We start from the raw sequence: 13,464 nt of genomic DNA on the forward strand, positions 1-13,464 counted from the left end.
GGTCTCCTGGGTTTTTCTTTTCTCTCTTTTTTAACCTGTTTTTGGTCGCTAGGCAGGGGTTAAGTAGCATTACAGCATCTGCGTTCTTTAGACGGGATGCCACTCACCGTGACATGGCCCCCAAGCTCGAATGCAAACCAAGCAATTGTCTAGGAAGACACAGTTAGCAAAAGGTTCCTCTTTTCTGGAGGAGGCAGGACCTTACAACGGTATAACACACAAGAGGAGTCCACACAGTTTTAACACCTTTTATACATTTCTTAATTTTGGTTGGCAAAATGGCAAGATCTTAAAGAGAATCTTCCATCTCACTCCGAATTTCAGGTAGCATTGTTCTAGGGTGAAAAATAGAGCTTTGGGTGAGAAATAAGCCATTATTCGTCACTCGATTTCCAAGCAAGCTGCGGAATCTGGATGACTTCCTGGGGCAAAGGTCCCCTTGTCCTCTGACTGGCCAGTCCTATTATAAGTCAACTGGTGAGAATGAGCTGATGGTTTTATTTTAAATACATTAAGTTTTTCTTAGGAAAGTTCTGCGATCATATAGGCACTTTAAAAATGTCAGCATCTACTCTGTCCTCCATCTACGAGTGAACAGCCATGAAGTTATTCACAGTTCCAGTCTTCTTATAAATATTTTTGACGCAATAATTTTTAAAGTTCAGGGATCCACGTCCTCAATTTCTAGGTCTTTATTTAGACAGCCGATTTTATTTTAAAAGTTAGCTGTTACATTATTTTTTGAATTATGCAGATAATACAAGGCCATGGGTTGTAATTAGAAAATAAATAATACGAAAGCCTACAGAGTGTAAAAGTGATGTCTTCTTCCCAACTCACTTCTATCCTCAGCGGGTCTATATTACATTATTAGATCTTTTGCTACACATTCTCATATCCATATCTACTCTTCCTCTTTTTGTTACGAAGCATTTTAAGCAGAGGAAATTAGAATTTGCGTTCTGTGAATTTCTGTTGATATAATTCTTCATGTTTATGTACTGGTTGGGTATTAACCTTCCTTGCACATGAGTTAGATGCTCTCTCTCTCTCTCATAATCTCTCCCTCTCTTTCCTTCCCGGTCTTCTGTCTCCTTTATCCATCCATCCACCCGTCCGCCTAGCCGTCATCTCTCTCTCTTCCCATCTAGCTACAGAGAAAGCTTCCTATTGTTTCGATTTTTTAATAATTACTATAACATACTGTTCAGCAACTTTTCACTTTGGGACCCATCGTGAAGACGCGACCGTGTCATTCCACACAGATACATCTCAATTCTTCTAACCTCGACATCGTCACCCACAGCAGGAACACATTAGAATTTCCATCACCCGTCGCCTACTGATGCACACGTCCGTTCCCTCTCCTTTCCTTTCGCTGTCCTTCTCTGTAGATTGTCTCTGAGCTTTAACACCTTACTTAGAAATGTTTCCCTCTTCCTAACCACATTTAAAAAATAATACACATTCCTTTATGGCTATTCTCTTTTTATATTAGCCTACCTTTCCTGTCCCCCAAAGATTATTTATTTATTTATTTATTTGAGAACACGCGTGAGAGAGAGTCAGAGAGAGATCACGAAGCAGACTCCCCACTAAGCAGGCAGCCTGATGCCGGGACTCCACCCCAGGACCGTGGGATCATGACCTGAGCTGAGGGCAGACGGTTCACCAACTGAGCCACCCAGACACCCCTTACGTTAACTTCCTAAATCAGCTTTGAGTTTTCGGCCTAGGATGTGAGTTGGGAATTGATATTACTCCCCTCCCCATGAGTGTTCCATTTTCTCCATGTATTTTTTTCCCCAGGAGTTTGAAATGCTGCTTTTATTTAAGATGCACTGAAATTTATACAATACCTGCCAAGTTTTTCTACATCATCCACTGTTTCTGGCAAGGCAATACCCTTGGTTTCGGGCAAAAGCATCACGAGCCCACCACACACGGATGCCAGGACACCTAGGGAACAGGGAGCGGCAGGAGAGCGTCAGGAAGGCACGCCAGTGACCCCCTCCCCGGCCACCTTGCAGCAGCTGTGCTCACTCACTGTAACCAGCCCTCGCCAGCCGCAGCAGCCCTCGGGGCACCCTCACCGCACCCTCCCCAGCTCTCCGGCTCCGGCTCTCCTCTGCCGCTATGGGAAGTGTTCCCTCCCTTCCTGGGAGGCCGGGCAGCCCCACCACCCCCTCCTTGGAGGCCGGGCAGCCCCACCATCCTGGCACTCTCCGCACATCCATTCCTTCACTCCCCCAAACAGTCACGTTCCGGGTGCTTCAGTGCCGACCCCTCAGAGAAGACCCCACCTTCTGCCTCTCGAGGACATGGCAGCCACCAGATAGGCATCCCTCGGTCTCCTTTTCCCGGCCACGAGCTTGACTGCCTGCTCTCCCCTCCTTTCCTTACTGGGTCACGTCACACAGTCTGACTTGTCCCCGCTGCACCCCCCCCCCCATCTCTCAGAGTCTTTCTGGGCTCCTCCATGGACCCAGGAACCCTCAGGCTCCAGCTACTGGAAGCACCGAAGGGGACGGAGCCTCTCATCGGCAGGGGCCCTTCTCCCCACCTGGCGGGGTCCTCCAGTTACCATCCCCCCCTTCGCTGGTCTTTAGAGCAGAAATTCGGGAAGCATCCTCCCCCACTCTGCCCACTTATGCTGCTGAATGTTTGCCGACCAGCTCTCCAGAAGATAAAGCCTCAACGCACAGCATTTGCCAATTTCCATGGTGCAAGGGCTCTCCCCGGGGACACCCCGAGCTAGTGCCCCGACATCACCACACGAGGCGCTGGGAAGGGCCGTGCAGTGATGCCCTGTGTCTGGCATTTCCTTCAGAAGGATATACTCGGCAAAAATCACCCTCAGGTGAGATGTAAATGGGTTTGGGGTATTTATTACCTGTTTTTAACCTATTTGATATATGTGTTTTAATAATGGCTAAGTTAACCACTGGGCTCCAACACTCCTGAAAACTTCACAACTGGCCCTGGCAGGTGGGTGCCACCAGCTCGAGCACCGGCACTCACCGCACTCAGCGCCGCGGGCCAGGCTTCTCCTCTGCCTGCTCTCTCTTGCCCCTGAGCTCCTGCCCTCCTCCCGTGAGCTCCAGAGACACAGGCTCTGCCTCTGGGGCCCGGCAGTCTCCCCTTTCCCAGCCGGGAGCCCGGCCTCACACCTTCCTCTGGCTCAAGCAAGCCCCCTCAGTCATCCCTCTCGCTGGTTTTACTTTACTTTATTTCCCGAATCTCTCCATGCCCAGCACTCCCTGTGGCATCCCCTTGGCCCCGCTGCCGTGAGCCCTGACCTGATTACCTGGCTGACGACCGGCACTGTCCCCGTCCAACCTACTGCCAGATGGGCCATCAGAGCCAGCCTTCTACAATGCAAACCTAGCACTGTGAATCCCAGCTTAGAGCTCTTAGCTTCCATGATTGTTTGGATAAAGAGCAAATCGCAGAGCTAGGAAGACCACGATCTGGCTCACGGCGTCACCTCCCATCCTGGCCCCACCGCACACACTGCCTCAGTCCTCTAACTGGCCTTCCCACTGCCTGGAGCCCCGGCCACACTCCCCACGTGGCCAGTTTCTACTCGTCTCCGATCTCAACTAGACATCCTTCCTTCCTCCTTGGCTCAGGCAGGTGGGGAGTCCCTGTGTTACGCACCTCCAGCGGCCCTGCTTTCGGTATTTATCACACTGTGATGTGACCGAAGGTTTAAAAGAGTAGCTCTCTCCCCGGCCGAGACTGGACTCCCCGACCACTTGGTCTTGGTTGAACAATGGCACCCTTTGTTTTTCCGTGCTGGCCCGAGAATCGACACTGAGCTAATTTTTTAGATCCCATGAAATAATTTGGAAATAATCTTGTGCTGAATTTGGTGGTGTCCAGTGGTTAGAAGCATTACTATCCCTGGCTAGCACCATTGGGAATTTTGCATTACTCAGGATGTATGGCCTCATGGACTCGATATTTTCATTATAATTTAAACTGCAGAGCAACAAGTGAAAAACATAAAACATTCTCTACCAGGAGTGAGGACATGGAGGTGGTGGAAAGATAGGTGAGAAAGGGACCCCCAGGTCCTTCCTTGCCAAGGAAGGGCAGAGGCAGGTAGGAGACCCAGGCAGAAAGGTTGGAGCAGCACCCAAGAAGCACTGGACTGTGTTATCCTGAGCCCCCTGCCCCTAAACTTTGGTTCTGTCCCCTCGTGCGGCCTGTGGAGGTTGGAGCGGGAAGGAGGGTATGAACCCGGGGGCCAGAACAGAGGTTACTGGGTACTCGGGCAAGGGATTCCGTGTCCTCTGTTCTTCCTACACAGCAAGGTCTGCATCCAAGCCAATGAAAATGTGATCTCAAGAGATACAGAACGTTTAAAACTATAATCAGATTTGAGGCTTATTTTGAAACAAACAGAAGGTCCGAGATCATCCCCTGAAAATGATTGGCTCTGTTCCCCAATACCGTAAGACTTTTAGAGCACTGGGCTTTAACTCAGAACCTAAACAAAGGAAGCTAAATGGAACATGATTCATCATGACCCTTTGATAGAAAATAAATTAAAAGCATTTAGGCTTTCACACTGCCATGTCATCAGATGGGAAACTCAAAACTCAAGCAGCTGTCTTTAAAAAATTAAATGATCTCCTTAATAGCAAGCGGAATAATCACCAGCAAGTTCTATTACTACAGGGAATATAGATAAACATATTTAGAAATAACGTATAAAACGAGTTCTTACCAAAGATGATAAGAGGTAGTTCCAGCCAAATGGCCGCCAGCCGGAAGAGCAGAAACGGGGCTATGGTTCCCCCAAAATCACATAAACCTGAGCAAAGAGAAACTCCAAAGTTTCTGCAGGGTAAAAAAATTGTTTTAAATAAAATATATTTAACTATATTCAAGATAAGAAAAATACTCAGATATACAAGTAATAAATTTTAGTAATATTTCTCATTTCTATAGTTTTTTGAAAAAATTTTATTTATTTATTTAACGGAGCCCGAGAGAGAGAGAGAGCACGCGAGAGCAGGGGAACAGCGGCAGAGCAGGCAGAGGAGGAAGCAGGCTCCATGCCGAGCGAGGAGCCCGATGTGGGACTTGATCCTAGGACCCTAGGATCATGACCTGAGCTGACGGCAGTTACTTAACCGACTGAGCCACCCAGGCATCCCCCATTTCTATAGTTTTTAACTCTGAAAATGACGATTCCTCCCACATTCGAAGCAAATTGTTTCCATTCTGTCCCATTTCAAAGGCTGAGTCTCAGTGAAGACCGCGCGGTGGAAACCCTCCCCGCAATGTCTCACTCCCCAGCCCACTCGGCGATGCTGCTGGGCTGACTTGATTCCCTCACCTGACAGTGAGGTGTGCCCACGGGTATTCCCCCAGGGAAGGAGGCCGTTGCAGCCCATGCACACTGTTTCACTCTGTCCTGCATTATTAAATCAGCGGTTCACAGCGGCAAGACGGGGAGTGTGGTCAGAACAGAGGCTGTAGCCTTTGAACAGGATGACGCTGATGCAGACAGTTTTAACCCACATCTAAGCAAGTACTGTAATCACATTATCTGATCCCACAAAACCACAGCCGAGTATGGGTATGGGAAATACTTCTATCAAAAAAATGCGGAACATAGCAATGCAAAAAGCAGCCCTAACTCAAAGCACATCTTCTTTCCTGGCTGAATTCAGCCCTGGCTAACATATCGCCCAGTTAAGGAAACAATTTAATGGCCTTGAAGTCAAAACATTTGGCTGCAGAATTACTTAGGAGAAACAATGACATATAGGTTGGAATTACCGTAATGTTGTTGGGTACAATTCTGAATTTACCAAATAAACAATTTCAAAGGCCATGGTTATCCCTAGTCTTCCCAGGGTAGCAACTGTGGTTCTCAACCAGGGTATTCCTGTGAACACAGAAAATTTGGAAGGAAACAGTTAGGGGTCTGCTTTCAGTAAAATACCACAAATCAACAGAACGCATTTGCTTAGAGATTTTCCCAGGCCCTAAGTCTTTGCCAATTTAAAGCACAAATGACAGATACCTCCTAATATTGTAGCCAAAAAAATTTTTTTAAGATTTTATTTATTTGACAAAGAGAGGGAGAGACAGCGAGAGAGGGAACACAAGCAGGGGGAGGGGAGAGTGAGAAGCAGGCCTCTCGCTGAGCAGGAAGCCTGATGCAGGATTTGATCCCAGGACCCCAGGATCATGACCTGAGCTGAAGGCAGATGCTTAACTGACTGAGCCACCCAAGCGTCCCAGTAGACACGATTATTAGTGTTACTTAAGAGAGATAAGTTTTCAATAATCTCACTCTCCAGGGAATTACTTTTTTTTTTTTTAAGATTTTATTTATTTATCTGAGAGAGGCCACAAATTGGGGGGGGGGGAGGAGCAGACTCCCCACTGAGCAGGGAGCTCAACCTGGGGCTCAGTCCCAGGACTCTGAAATCATGACCTGAACCCAAGGCAGAAGCTTAATGACTGAGCCACCCAAGCGCCCTATCATAGCCAAATTTTAACAGCAGCAACCACCAGGATGAGAGCTAATATTTGTGTGCTAGTCGCCTTTCTGAGCAGGGTTAGATGATGGGAATATAATCCAAGAACCGTTTCTTGAATGGCCACTAGACTGAAAACAGTGTTCCAGGCATTGCTTTCCTAGAGGGCCTGACTGCACTGGATGTCTGTCCGGAAGGTGGTCTTCACTTGGGCCTTGAGAACCATTACTGCAGCCTGGTACCCATCTGTCCTCTCTCCGTTCCCACGCCTAGTGATAGCACACAGCATAGCTGTTCCTGCCAGACCAGGAGAAATCTGGACATGAAGCTGGTGTTGGTTTCTGAAGGCTAGCCAAGGCTTTGAGGACCAGAACCTTTGGAAGGGGACACCTATGCCTTGTGTGATCACTAGAGTATATGTCCCCCATCTTGCTGCTTCCCCCAAGAAATCACCCAGAGGAGACAGCTTCTTAAAAATTAGCTGGTTCCTTCATTTAAAAATGAACTGTTTGAGGGTTGCATTGGTTATATGAGGAAATTCTCCTTTTCTCCACAGTAACTAGTGGAAAAAGCCAAGTGTTCCTCATTCAATATTTTCTTTCTTTCAAGGTTTAAGGGCAGAAGGAGTAAACCATTTTTGCCCTACAAAGTCAGTGCTCTAAATCTCTTGAGGGTCGCGCAGTTGACGCCTTCCTTCTGCAGCGGCCACGGGTGTGAGGACATGTGACCTCACAAATAGGCTCGAGTCTGCTCTCCAAAGCGAGGCGAAGGATGCTCTGACTCCGTCTTTGAAAAGGAAACCTTTCCCTTTTACACCCATACTCATGCTCGCTCCGCACTAAACGGCTCTCTTATGTCCGTGAAGAATGACTGCCCCTTCGTGAACAATGACTTTTTCTTTAAGTGGACACTTAGGCATGGATGCAGAGGAGGACGGGAGAGAATCAAGAGTAACAGATGTACGGGCAATCTCTGCGGAACGGTCAACAACAACCAAACCCCCTCCACCCCTGAAAACTCACTAAACACTACATTGCCTAGGAGGGCGGCACAGAAAAAGAGTTTCAGGTCACTGCTGGGAGGCTCCGGCTTATGACTACAGCACTGCGTTCTGCTTGCACACTGGCTGAGGGCGGACGTCCTGACGGACTTGACGTTTCTCCGGGACGACGGCACCTGCAGCGCTCCCGTATCAACAGCTCCATCAGGGGTGAGGAGTGTCCGCCTTGCGCCCCTGTGCCGGGCTGCCGTCTGCTCTCGGGCACGGAACGGCTGTCAGCATGTGTTTTATTTAGGCTTTGCCTTTTCACGAAGGCCAGGGAGGGGGACCAGGAAATGCATTCCGCCCCAGGCCTCCACGAGCAGGTGGGGCCGTGCCAGGGGCCAGGGAAAGGAACGTGGCAGCTCTTGCCCAGATTCCCTGGGTCCCAGCCTGACCAGGCCACCTTTCAAAGCTCTCAGGCTGCAAAGAATGTCGCCTGCTATTGTGGAAACAGCTTGATTATCCAGGTTAAGTTCTTAAGTTTTAGGTCTTTTTTTTCCTACTGAATCAAGACAAGTCTGTAAGGGAGTCCCCGCTGACAAGTTCGAGGACAGTTCAAGTTTACGACGGAGGCTGGAACTGTTTGCTGGAAAGAACCACACAGAAACCCAGAAACCAAATGAAAACACACACGTGTGCACATAAAACATGTGATTAGCTCAGTGAAGACAGGTAAATGCCCAGTCAAGTGAGTACAATGTTCAGAAAACGCTGTCCACGGAGGCCCGGGAGGAGCCGTGGTTTCTCCTCCACGTGGGCCGGACTCTGAGAGCCTCTCGACTCCTGAGCAGCAGAGGCCACTGTCTAACCACACGGAGCTAGAGACCTGGGTGAAATGTGTAATAACACACGAGAACCAGAGGCACGGAGAGTGAACCGAAAGCAGTTTGTTAGGAAGTACAAAGGTTGTGTGACTATCACGTACGCAAACAGAAACTTCCCATCATCCCAGTGATAAGCTGCCTTCATCTTGGAGCGGGGGTAGACACCTTTCGTAGCAATGACGAACACAGGACAATTTACAAATGAGGACCGAGGCTGGCACTCTCTCCACGGAGTCCCGAGAACACAGGGAAAGAAGGTCCCTCTGAATAGGGGTTTGGTCAAGAGACGGGAGATGACTGGGAGTAAGACCGCAAGTTTTGAAAAGTAGGAAACAGGATTTTAAACAAACGCCATTTGACGTCTCCTCTGAATGTACCATCTGCTTTGAGTTCTGAAATAAAATGTAGTGAAAATTTGTACTAGAGATGTGTAAATTAAGGTACATTGGCTGGTTTTTCACTTAAGAGAGAAATAAAAGCAAAAGGCAGCCTTTCTGTTTCAAAGGGGGTACTTAACCAGGCGGTTAGGTCTGTAGCCATCCCAAACAAATCCAAATGAAAGACTCAGGCCAGACCACTGTAGACAAAGAAAACCTTCTAGTCTTCCGACTTTAATCAGAGTTCAAAAATGTGGGTCAAAAGCAGTGAGGTTTAAGTGAACGTACAGCCAGAAAGGCTTTCTTTTTCCAGAATCTCATTCTTCAGGCCATAAAAAGTTGTGCTTAGTGGAGGGGAAGCCAGTTAAACTGCTCTCAATAATTTTAGAGCTGATTCCTCTAAAAGGCTAATCAGCATTCTCGGCATGGGCCATCCTCCTGCTCCTGACGTCAAGAATGACTGAGAGGAAAAGTCTTTCTAATGTTAATTCATGAGCCCAAGTAACCAAGTCCAAAAGCTCCCTTCAGGAGAAGGGCTGCCAAAGGAGTGAGAACTGCCCCTAAACTGTGGGTACTCACAAGGAGCATTAAGATGTGAATTTATTCTTGCCCATCACGACTGACATATGACTATCTGGAAATGCACAAACAATCTGCGTCCAGAATAAGAGCGTAATGATTATTTTTCAGGATTGCTGAGAACAATTCTAAAGCTGAAATCAGGAAATGGTATCTTCAAAATAAAACTGATCAGATCACACGGAAAAGTCTGTACTTTGCCTTGCATTTTTCCATATAGGAAAGTGTTCTCTACACAATCGCCTGATTCCCGTTCATCTAGTCACTCCAATGTTGGTGCGGGCATATGGTCTAGAATGCTCTCTGGGATCATGTAGAACGCTGCGCACGTCAAAATCACCCCAATCGGTCTGAGCCCAGACAGAATCTTCCAGGGGAACGTTAGACCATGAAATGATGGTCCATCCATAAATCCTTAACCTTTCTCCACCCATAAGTCCTTAACCCATTCCCTAATTTCATGTGCAACAAACACTTCTTACTCCATGTGCCCTGAGAACAGAAGACCTCCTGGTAGGATATTCAACCCCAAATGATACAATGTTAAAGTAAAATGGAAACAACAGTGAAGTCCAGCATCCTCCATTTGTTCCCCTTCTGCTTAAATTGAACACTATCGCCAAGGGCAGAAGTTATGTCCATCTTGTTCACTGCTCTGTTCCTACTCCTAGTTTAGTGGTGGCCACTCATAGATACTAAACAGACACGCATTGACCAATAGATGTTACACAGATTGTCCAGCTCTTAGAAAAATGTTTTAACTCAATGTAGTGGGTTGAATAGTGTTCCCCAAAGTCCATGTCCACCTAGAACCCAGAATGTGAGTGTATTTCTAAACGGGTCTTTGCAGATGTGATAGTTAAGATGCAGAGAAGACAGGGTCCTATGAAGATGGGGGCAGACATTGGGATAATGTTAAGGAATGCCTGGGGGGTTACCAGCAACCTCCAGAAGTTCGGAAGATGAGCCTTCAGAGAGAGGCTGGCCCTGTCCACACTGGGATTTCAGACCTCCAGCCTCTGGGACTGCGAGAGAATATATTTCTGTTGTTTCAAGCCCCCCCCAGGGCATGGTACTTGGTTACTATAGCCCTAAGAAACTAGTATACTTGAGGAAAATGAGATCAGTGTAAATAATCAGTTTTGTTAACCATCGACCAAATCAGTAAGACTGAAGACTTTACATCTTTTTTTAATTTTCTGGTCTGAAGAGGGACATTTTTGTAATTTTATTCAAGTAGGGTTTGGGGACTTCATAAACCATCATATAATTAATAAAGTCATCTGTAAATGCCTGTTTTCACTTCCACAATATTATGCCTCCTTTCGTGACCCTCAGATGATTCTCCTAAGAAAAGACAGTCTCTCTGGGGCCGACGCAAGGACTCCGGGAGAACCCGCCCTCTCAGGAACCTCCACCTCGCATGCGTGGCACCTGGAAATAATGAACTTGCTCTGATTCGCACATTCCATAGGACTTGGCAGGGCTTCCCCATCCAGGGCCCGCTGTGTCCTGGGGCAGAGATGATGCGGGTTGTACAACCCATGCATCTGGGGTCACGGCCCCCCTCTGCAGCAAGCTATGGTCATTGCGCAACCCTGACCTCTGACAAATCCCTGAACTCATCCTGTCTCGCCCGGGGCCGACTGCCATGACACTGATTCCTGCTCTCCACATCCCTCCTCCTCACTGCTACCAGCCAACCTAATGCGACTATGAGGAAGCTCGCAGGGCCATGCCCAAGCTCCTGGCATGGCCCGTGAGGCCAGTCACCGCTGGTGGCAGGCTATCTTTCAGCCCCCTTTTTTTTGGAAACTTGAGCAATAACAGAGAACGTGTGATTCCAGATCCCTCAAAGATGGCTCATACTTCTGAGAGCCGTGCTCTGCTTTGAAAAAAACATCTCTCCTACCCTTGCCTTCTGTCAAGGGGATTTCTTTTTTCTTTTATAAAGTTTGCTTATTTATTTATTTTTAGTAATCTCTACACCCAAAGTGGGGTTCAAACTCATGACACTGAGATCAGGCTGACTGAGCCAGCCAGGCCCCCCTCTCCAGTACCTCTCTCCTCCTCTTTCATACGCGCCTAGTTCTCACCTCTGAGTGGTTTCTCCTGACCACTCCATGCATAAGACTCCTTGTACCTATTTTTTTTTTTTAAATCAAGTAGAGCCTTCAGAGAGCTTTATTTTTCTGAATCTGGTACAGTTGGCTCCAGAACAACAGGTTTAAACTGTGTGGGTCCACCTACGTGCAGACAGTATTTCCACTACAATGCGGTATATATCTCTTCCTTATGATTTTCTTGGTAACATTTTCTTTTCCCTAACTTCATTGTGAGAATATAGTATATAAGGCATACAAAATATGCGTTTGTCGACTCTTTTGTTAAAGGTAAGGCTTCTAGATAACAGTAGACTATTAGCAGTTCAGTTTCTGAGGAGTGGAAAGTTCTATGCAGGTTTTTGCTCACGTAATGAGTCAGCACGCCCTACCCCTAATGACAAGGTTTACCTCTAACTAATTCTATTATTTCATTTATCACAGGGAGTTGTGAAAGCATTAAAATATCTATATCAATGTTTATAGCAGCATTATCAACAAAAGCCAAGTTATGGAAAGAGCCCAGATATCCATATGTCCATCAACTGATAAATGGATAAAGAAGATGTGGGGGGGAGGTGTGTGCACGCGCGCGTGCGCGCGCGCGTGCAAGGGAATACTACTCAGCCAGGTAAAAGAATGAAAGAATAAAATCTTACCATTTGCAATGGTGTAATTGGAGCTAGAGAGTATAATGCTAAGTGGAATCGGTCAGTCAGAGAAAGACAAATACCATATGATCTCACTCATATGTAGAATTTAAGAAACATAACAGTTGAATGTGGGGAGGGGGAAAGAGGCAAGACTAGAAACAGACTCTTAACTATAGAGAACAAACCGAGGGTTGCTGGGGGGAGGGGAGTGAGGGGAGGGGCTCGATGGGTGGTGGGCATTAAGGAGGGCACTTGTGATGCGCACTGGGCGTCCTACGTAAGTGATCGATCACAAAATTCTACATCTCAACGCACTGGGCGTCCTACGTAAGTGATCGATCACAAAATTCTACATCTCAAACTAACATTACAATGTATGTTAACTAACTAGAATTTAGTTAGAAGAACTTGGAAGAAAAGCAAATTTTTAAAAATGGAGTATCCATCCTCCTTCCTAGGTTATGAACCTTCTGGAGTCAACAGTTGTCTTCCTTTCTTCCTTTTGTAACCCTGGTATTTTGCATGGGGCCAGCGATACCGCAGGTAATCGGAAAATACAGTAACCATGGTCAAGGACTGCATGCGAGCCAGTTGAATAAAAGTGATCAGTAATAACCTACATCACTATACGCTAGACTCTGCATGACAGCTATTCCATCCATAAATGAACCTAAAGTGGAGAAAACAGAAAAATCTGTAGAACCAATCCCTAAACGCAGAGTCATTACAGCACTTAAGAAGAAAACTGAGTGACATCACTATAGGTTGACCGATACCAGGATATTGAGTGTGGTACATTTTTGAAGGACAAGAAGTTCCCCATTCTTGATTATTTTGACTTAGGACTATTTCGCGTTCTTGAGTGCCTGACAGATCTGGGGGACTATTACCTTCGGGTAAGAATGCAGTGACAAGGCAGGCCACCCCCGCCACTATGTTGCTTCCTGCAAAGGGAAGGCGTCGTCCAAAACGCTCAATGGTCAGTAAGATCAGGAGGGCCGCGGGCAGTTCCACAACTCCTGAGATGAAAAAGTCGATATAGAGGTTGCCTCCTATAATTCCCAGGCGCATGACGAGTCCCTGATACACCACCGCGCTTGTGAACCTGGAGCAACAGTGAAAAACAACGGAGACCAAGTAAGGCATAACTTCAGCCTGCTCCAAAGGAAGGGGCACATTGTAAATTCGATACAAGCTTTTGAGCCCATCACAAGTCAGACTTACCAAGCAAACATAAGAATAAGTGTGCACTTCCTCATTTGGGGAGTCCTCACCAGATCTAAAAAGGATGGGTTACTAACCTCCTCATCTGTAACAGTGATCTATATAAGAGAAGCAGATTTCAGTAGCAAATACAGCAAGACACACCTGCATATTATAGATT

General features: G+C 47.0%; 1 protein-coding gene across 1 annotated transcript in view; it reads right to left on the reverse strand.

Moving 5' to 3' along the window:
* Positions 1–13,464, reverse strand: part of SLC22A3 (solute carrier family 22 member 3) — an 88,916-nt gene that overhangs the window by 1,739 nt on the left and 73,713 nt on the right. The window contains exons 6-10 of the mRNA XM_004770906.3: positions 13,305–13,402; positions 12,971–13,185; positions 5,797–5,905; positions 4,736–4,848; positions 1,860–1,959 (exon numbers count right to left, since the gene is read on the reverse strand). Of these exons, the coding sequence (XP_004770963.2) occupies positions 1,860–1,959; positions 4,736–4,848; positions 5,797–5,905; positions 12,971–13,185; positions 13,305–13,402 (635 nt within the window). The remainder of the gene's footprint in view (positions 1–1,859; positions 1,960–4,735; positions 4,849–5,796; positions 5,906–12,970; positions 13,186–13,304; positions 13,403–13,464) is intronic.

The sequence above is a fragment of the Mustela putorius genome, unplaced genomic scaffold (genome assembly GCF_011764305.1).
Source record: "Mustela putorius furo isolate JIRA1106 unplaced genomic scaffold, ASM1176430v1.1 tig00000450_pilon_pilon_pilon, whole genome shotgun sequence".
NCBI classification, from domain to species: domain Eukaryota; kingdom Metazoa; phylum Chordata; class Mammalia; order Carnivora; family Mustelidae; genus Mustela; species Mustela putorius.